Source organism: Theobroma umbraticum, unplaced genomic scaffold, assembly GCF_002168275.2.
Source record: "Theobroma umbraticum cultivar Fairchild unplaced genomic scaffold, ASM216827v3 scaffold_67.0, whole genome shotgun sequence".
Classification (NCBI taxonomy): domain Eukaryota; kingdom Viridiplantae; phylum Streptophyta; class Magnoliopsida; order Malvales; family Malvaceae; genus Theobroma; species Theobroma umbraticum.
In genome coordinates, this window is record NW_018397262.1 from 5,135,157 (window position 1) to 5,142,932 (window position 7,776).

The 7,776-nt window shown below is 33.6% G+C and overlaps 2 protein-coding genes across 2 annotated transcripts in view; both read left to right on the plus strand.

Moving 5' to 3' along the window:
• Window positions 1-422: 422 nt before the first annotated feature.
• On the plus strand, window positions 423-2,766 carry LOC110419623 (transcription elongation factor-like protein). Its single transcript, XM_021432717.2, has 5 exons — window positions 423-466; window positions 684-845; window positions 1,191-1,261; window positions 2,494-2,515; window positions 2,602-2,766. Exons 2-5 carry the CDS (start codon window positions 733-735, stop codon window positions 2,660-2,662), a joined length of 267 nt encoding a protein of 88 aa, XP_021288392.1. The 5' UTR covers window positions 423-466; window positions 684-732; the 3' UTR covers window positions 2,663-2,766.
• A 1,390-nt stretch (window positions 2,767-4,156) lies between these two features.
• Window positions 4,157-7,776, plus strand: part of SHH2 (DNA-BINDING TRANSCRIPTION FACTOR 2) — a 4,264-nt gene continuing 644 nt past the window's right edge. Inside the window, 7 exon segments of the mRNA XM_089784118.1 lie at window positions 4,157-4,552; window positions 5,543-5,628; window positions 5,729-5,774; window positions 5,849-6,038; window positions 7,006-7,081; window positions 7,207-7,258; window positions 7,576-7,776. The exon segment at window positions 7,576-7,776 is cut by the window's right edge and continues 644 nt beyond it. Of these exon segments, the coding sequence (XP_089640244.1) occupies window positions 4,499-4,552; window positions 5,543-5,628; window positions 5,729-5,774; window positions 5,849-6,038; window positions 7,006-7,081; window positions 7,207-7,258; window positions 7,576-7,776 (705 nt within the window). The 5' untranslated portion in view covers window positions 4,157-4,498.

Here is a 7,776-nt window from a genome sequence, read left to right on the forward strand (position 1 = left end):
GTGTATTCTTGAAAAGAAATATTTACATTTTTTCTTTAGTCGGATTTTTTTCATGAGCTTGTTTTTCCTAATACAATTTTAACGAGACATATTTGGACATTTAAAGAAGAGCGTTATGAGTATATGTGTAAATGTTCATTAAATTATGACTCAAGAAGTTCAGATTAAGTCAAAACCAATAGACCAGATATAAAAAGTGTAATCTGATTTGAACCCTTATGTTGACTTAAATTAAGATTATGATTAAAGGGTTGTTAGTTTGCATATAGACTCCTTACTTCAATTGAAAATACACAATTCAATAATATTTGTTACTCTGTACAAAACGTGGTCGTTTGGTTTTTTAAAATTTTAAAATCGTCTACCCCGCGTTAATTCATAAATTCATAATTTTCTCACCCTTCTCTCCACTATAAAAGGGGCTCTCTTCACCGTCAAATCTTTACTGATCGCTGCTCCGATTCAGGTAATTCCTTTCTTTTTCTTTTCTAAATTTTAGGTTTTCAATCTCAAGACGAATCTTTTATTAGGGTTTTGATCGGAAAAGAAAAGAAACTTCTTTTCCCAAGAAAATTCTGATAATGATGAGTCTGCTATCTTGTCGTTTTGATCACCTTAACAAAGTCGAATTGTTCTGCTACGGGTTTTCTTTTTCGGAAACTAATTGCTTCATTTATTGATAGGTGAAGTAACAGAATTAGGGTGTTGTTTCTTTTTTTTTATCCTGAATAAATGGGGAAAAGAAAGTCAAGGGCAAAGCCACCGCCTAAGAAGAGAATGGACAAGCTTGATACTGTTTTCAGTTGCCCCTTTTGCAACCATGGAACCGGTGTCGAATGCCGCCTGTGAGTTTTCCTTTTCACTCTTTGTTGATTTTACTTATATGTTTTGAAGTAAAAACTGTATTTTACATATGATTTAACATGGATTTTTGTTACCGATTAACCTGGGTTTTGGTCCTATTAAAACCGTAAGTAATGGAATTGAAATCCTTATCGGTGTCATGAACCGATTTGGTGTTTTGATTTGTGGAATTGTGTACTTTCTTTATGGCATTTGTGAGGATGATAAGTATTAACTACCGAGTGAGGTTTAGTTTATGGGAATTATGCACCCTAGCATTTGGCTCAATGGTAGTGCATGTATCTTTTTTGGTTCTTTATGGAACTTAAGGGTTGTTTTGATTGCAGTGATACGAAGAACTTGATTGGTGAGGCTGTGTGTAGGATTTGTCAGGAGAGCTTCAGCACCACCATCACAGGTATGTTGATTTGCTGCTGTTTTGATTCTACAATGTACATTGTCATCAAATGCAAGGGAAAAGAAAGGTTATATCTTTGGATGTCTTTTGTAAAGTTTCTAATGTTGTTATGTATTAGTAACCTTTTGGGGTCTACACATGCAAGAAAATTTGTTCCACTCAAACTATTGAATAGATTATTGTTTCTGTGTTTATTAATTGTAATAGGAATATGCCTAGATGTCCAAGAAAATAGAATGAGCTGTTTCATGACAAATCACATAGGAAAATTGTAACCAAAAATTTAGAAGCACAAGGATCCATGATTTGTTGTTGGAATCATAAGTCATAAGATATAACTAGTTTAGAAGTTGTGGTTGTTAGTACCCAACCTAAAACCAATTGACCATAGGTGAGTGGCACTTGTTATATTTAAGTACCCAAGATATCTCAATTAACTTATTTGAGATTTCCTTTTCACCACTTTAATACCCCCTCATGTGTAGAGACAATGGACTTTATCACATGGCATGAACTTCATGTGTAGAAATAAAGGGCCTATCGCAGCAGGGACAACAGTGGGGTGTAGAGCCTGCTTTGATATCATGTTAAATTTATATGGACATCCCACCTAATACTAATTGTCAACAGGTGAAACAACCCGTGTTATATTTAAGTGTGGATTTGACTCCCTTAGTGTTAACAGAAGGGAATTAAATATTTTGGCATAATCATGGCTGGTAATAATGAAATTGGTTGTGGGATCTAGTCGTTTTTTGGAACATGGCAGAGGAGGCTAATGTGCCCTAATTATAACTAATTAATTTACCAAATTAAAATTACATAGAAGAAGGTAACAGTTTTGTTTTTCTTTGGCTGTGAATGGTTAACTTATTGATGATGTCTTATTTGGGGAAGATCAATTTTTGAGATTCAGTCAATGACTTTGGTTGTCAGGTAGGCTTTACATGCATGATGCATAATTTGTGATGTCTCATATCCAATCCTTGATTTTCATTTTTACCAGTGTCATGGTTTAAGTGGGTGCTGGAATATGAATTTGATGTTTCAAAGTTACAATTATGGCCCAAAGCTGATCTTGAGTTTTAGGATTGGGTCTCTATAGGGAATGGATCCTTTTATTCTTCCTTTGTTTGGTTGTTTGTTTACTTTGACTTCCATTGCTGTAATTTTGAGTGACTATTAAGATATTATCCAAGTTGATCTAATCTTCTTTTCCTATGGATTTTCAGCTTTAACTGAACCTATAGACATGTAAGTTACAACCCTTGTGAACTCTGTTGGATTTTGAGCATTATTGTTCAATTTGTTGTTATCTGACTTGGCCCTTTCAACTACAGATATAGTGAATGGATTGATGAATGTGAACGGGTCAACAACTATGAAGATGATGATGCTTAGAAAGCAATGGGATGCTTATGCTTTTGCTGCACTGTTGGAAGAAAGGGCCATGACATTAATGTTTAGTTTGACATCCTCACTTCAATGGAACAGGATTTTGTTTATGGGAATGGCTGTGCTTGCATTCTACTGTATCATATGCTGCATCTATAGTTTTTTGTGATGGACAATTAAAATTGTATGTATAATGCACTGTTTTCCTACTAACAATTCCACTCCTTAACAAATTTAATTGGAGATCAAGATGGAATCATTTTTTAATGTTTGATCTTTCTCCTATTCAATGGTTGATTTATCTAATGGAAGTAGATTTTCTCCTCCTTTGAATATTATCTTTGCAGTTATTTTTCCCCTTAAATATATTTGATTCTTTTTATTATTGGGTGATATTTGGGTACTACAACTTGAATAATACACCATTCAAGGCTGTTGCTTGCCTAGTGCCTTTTCTAAATTGTGAAACCATATGATTCCTTTGTTAAATCTTGGTCAATATCAAACATTTTGCTTAACTGGTTAGGGTTAGAATGAGATACAAGTAATTATGGCTTTATGGCATATTTGGTATGTTTACACTCTTCTGTCAAAATTTTAGGTATTTCTATGTCTCATTAACCATGAAATATAAAGATGGCATTGTTAAATAACCAGTGATTAGTTCAGGCCTCAAATCATACTCTGCTTTTCTCTTTGTTTCTTCTTCTTTGGATGCCCTGAGTGATACATTTTAGGTCAGACATCTAAATATCTTCACCCTTTTTATACAAAGGGAAGATTCCAAAATAGCCAATAGTTAGCATCATATCAGAAAATTTGCTAAATTTGGTACAAATATGAGAAGGAAATCTATAAATATAATGAAATTGTATATAAAAATAATGATTTTTTTTCTCAAAATAACAAAAAATCTTTTCTCAAAAGAAACCTATATCATGGTTCTTCAGGAAATAGGAAATAAGGAAGAAACAAACAAAAGAGGGTAAAAAAAGATTATGAAAAAGATAAGGAAAATTGTGGAATTTGTTTGTAATCCGGTGTTTGATGAGAGAGTCCTTAAAAAAATAAATCAAGGAGTTTCTATTTTTTGCTATTGAGGATTTAGGGTTATTAAGAATTACTATAATAAGTACTCACACATAAAAGAAAGAGAAAAAAAATGAAAATAAAAAGTTTTTTTTATAATTGTTAAAGAAAAAGAAAAAGAAATAGATAAATGATAATAGATTTGGAAATTTAAGATTAAATATTCAAATCCGAAAATAAATTATAATAGGCAAGTGCCGAGATCATATTAGATATATTAATGAGATTACATATTTAGTAAAAATTAAATTTATTTCGAACATTAGTTGAGATATAATAATTTACATAATTAAAAAAAAGAAATTATATTATTTTATTTATGTAGTCCTGCTTTAATCTTTTTCTTCTTTTACAAAATTTAGAGTATTTAGCCTAACATGAGATTTATTACCCGACGAAAGGATAATTATTAAAGGCACGGAAGTCACCTGATTTGGCGACAAATAGAGGGCCGAAACCACCCACAAACACAAGCCGCTCTCTCTCTTTCATTCCTTTTTTGGTTTCAAAATTGCTTCAACCAATTTCAAAACAAAATCTTGTCTCTCTCCCACTGTTCTCATACCTTATAAGCAAACCAAAAGAAGAAGACCCACACTTATTAAAACCCAAAACCCAGAACGGTAATCAAATTTATTTGTAAAACCTCTGTTCCCCATTTTAGTTTTCTTCTACTTTCCTCGTATTTTTATTTTTATTTTTTTAAGAAGACAGAAAGGAAGAAGCGCGCGCGAAAGGGAGAGATAGGAATTGATGGGTCGGCCTCCGAGTAATGGTGGCCCTGCCTTTCGTTTCACCCCAACTGAGGTACCTTTTTTTTTTAAAAAAAAAAGAACAAAAAAATAGAAATCCATGCATGTATTTTGAATATGGATGATGGATAGGAATGTTTTGAACTTCAGTTAAAAATGTGAAATGGGTCAGTTAGGTTGCTTGTTTCATTCAATTTATTTCTGGGTTTTTGATGTGAAGTTGTCTGCTTTTTGCAATCTTTGATTGCTTTGGTTAATTGGGTTTTGGTAGATTGTTTAATAGTTTGCTTAGATATTAGTATTATTCTTTGTTAATGGTATTAGTTATTGCTAGGAAAGATTCTTATGTTTTAAATGCTTAGGCTTATTCAAGGTTTTACCTTTGTTAGTTTTTTCTTTTTTTTTTTTTTATTTTAGAAAGGTGAGATTTCAAAATTTTCTCTCGAGTATGATACATGTTACTACCATCAGTATGGACTTGGGTGTTGAAATGCAATCGTACAAGCTCATGGATTGATATATCTCAAAATTTATATATATTATAATAAAAAATTAAAAATTATAAAACTGAAGGGTGCCACCACCTTGGCTCTGTCACTGAGTACCATTGAGCCAAATGCTGGGTGCTTAGCTTTGTTAATTTAATTTTAGTGTTTTTGGTAATGACAACAGTGCCATGCCGTGCTGTTAAATTGGAAACTGTAATGTGGGGTTAAACAAAAATCCCCATTAGGTAATATCCTGATGGTAATAATATCAAAAGTTGGAATTTTGGTAAAATTGAATTTTTCTGAGGCTTAAGGTGTATGCCTTCTCTTGCTTCATTACTCCTAGATATATGAATTATAAAGTGATGATAAATGGAATTTGGTATAACTGTATGTAGTGTGTTAGATTATAAGTAATGTTTTATCAGCTGCTTCTTCGATTGTAGCTCAAAGTAATAAGAAAATCATTTTTTGTGTAATGAAGTAGTGTTTAGGGTTTTTGTCTTTCGTGTTTTAATTCTCTAAACAATGCATTGAAAAATAATCTCTACATCAAGGTTGCGGAGATGGAAACGATTCTCCAAGAGCACCAAAATCAAATGCCAGTTCGGGAGATCCTTGTAAGTCTTGCGGAGAAGTTCAGGTGTGCAATAATTTCCCTTAAGAACATTATGTACCATGATGTATAATACTTTCCTCCTCATTAGCAACTGAACCTGTGAGGAATTTTTCTTTTGTTGTAGTGAGTCAGCTGATCGGAAAGGGAAGATTGTTGTGCAATTTAAGCAAGTAAGAACTTGATTTTGTTATTGGGAAATGAGGAAATGTTTACAGTTCTTTACTCTGGAAACTTTTATGTGCAGGTATGGAATTGGTTCCAAAATAGGCGCTATGCAATAAGGGCAAAATCAAGTAAGGTTCCTGGGAAGTTAAATATAACATCTATGCCTCGAGATGATGTAAATCCTGTGAGAACTGTGCCTCAGCCCATTGCTGCTCCCATGCCTCCCCCTATGACTGCTCCAATGCCTGTTGCTATGCCTGCTTCTACAGGTAAAATGGATTCTAATTCTGTGTTTAAATTCTTGATGCCACGTTTCTCTTTTAGTAAATTTTGGGTTACTACAGTCTGCTTAGTTATTGATGTGAGATATTGAAGAAGAGTGTAATGTGGCGCATTGTGCATGGATGTGTTCTTATGTTGCAAATGTCCATAGTATTGTGATGGTAGGACTTTAAAATGTAATGCATAGGATTACTTGTATATATTTGCCATCGTAAATGTTAGTTTAACAATTCATCAAACTTTTTATTACTAGGTAATTAAAATGACCATTAGGTTAATGTTGTAAGATAATTTAAGGGCAGGCACCTGCTTTCACACAAAACCTAGGCAGAGAGGATGCTGTGCGTTCTACTTTTGGCTGTGTTCTTTTTCTTCTCTAAAATTTAACTGAAATTAGTTACTGTATCTTTTTCCTCTCATTTCAGATATCATGAATAGTTATTAAAATGCATCATTTAGTTGATTATGAAAAGAAAAACTTGTCCTTTGCATGAATAAAATCAACAGAGTGACTTCTTCCAAAAGCATGATGTGTAATCTAAATTTTAGTAGATTATGTTGATTCTCCTGGGTGATGATCACAGACAAAGTAAGAAGCATCTCATGTGCATGAGAATATCACTTAAATGCACACTCAACAGGTGCAACATTAGATTTGACATCTATAGATGCATTATTTGCCACTGTTTGGAAATCACTTGCATTGTCTCATAGGAGAATGCACTGGTTTAGGAAAGTTTCATTTGGTTCTAAGGAGGTTAAAGGGAGGGAAACCTTAACAACCCCCTCATATAGCCTAAAAAATGATTAAGAAGCCTAATTAGTTAGTCTTTTGAAAGAAAATAGAGTTCTACTTCACTACAAGGGTTCTATGCCTCCTGATATTGAATATCTTTTATATCCGCTTCTTCATGTCATCTCACTTTAGATTAATAGCCCCATTTTCTGTGCCAGTTCCAGGTGCGGGAAGGCCTACGTCAGAACATTCTTATATGGAATTCGAAGCTAAATCTTCAAGGGATGGTGCATGGTAAGTTTGCCATTCAGTTGGAAAATATGGAGGCAGATGCTTTCCTTTGTCTTATCTACATTTTGTTACTCTGGCTAGACAAATCATTTGCAATCAACCTAATTTGCTTAATCTCCCTTTTTCAGGTATGATGTTTCAACGTTTTTGGCCCATAGATATTTGGACACAGGTGATCCGGTAATTTTTTAGTCCAATGTCACGGCATATGCTGATGCAAGTTTTTAGTGATTTACTGTTGCATATGTTACATAAATCACCAACTCTAATTATTCTCTTCTTATTTTTTACGTTAATCTGATCCCATCTTTTGATTTTTGAACTGAAATTGATAGTTTTGCAGTTTATAATCATTATGTCTTTCTGTTTTGCAGTCAAATGAAATGTTTTGATGGTTCTCTTCTATATAATTTTTTAATGGTCTATGCAGAACTCAAGAATACCACAATTTTCCATCTAAGAAGAAGAATTCCCAAATATTTTGCTGTCTCTTGCAGGAAGTACAGGTTCGGTTTGCTGGTTTTGGACCAGAGGAGGATGAGTGGGTTAACATTCGCAAGCATGTCAGGCAACGTTCGCTCCCATGTGAAGCATCTGAGTGTGTTGCAGTTCTTCCCGGGGACCTTATACTTTGTTTTCAGGTGGATTTCCACTTGCAATTGCCAAGCAATGATGGCATTCAAGCAATCCTTGGGACT

Coding starts and splice junctions, on each gene's coding strand:
- LOC110419623 (XM_021432717.2), top strand. CDS start 733: ATGGGGAAAAGAAAGTCAAGGGCAAAGCCACCGCCTAAGAAGAGAATG. Junction 846..1,190: donor ACCGGTGTCGAATGCCGCCT/GTGAGTTTTCCT, acceptor TTTTGATTGCAG/TGATACGAAGAACTTGATTG. Junction 1,262..2,493: donor CTTCAGCACCACCATCACAG/GTATGTTGATTT, acceptor ATGGATTTTCAG/CTTTAACTGAACCTATAGAC.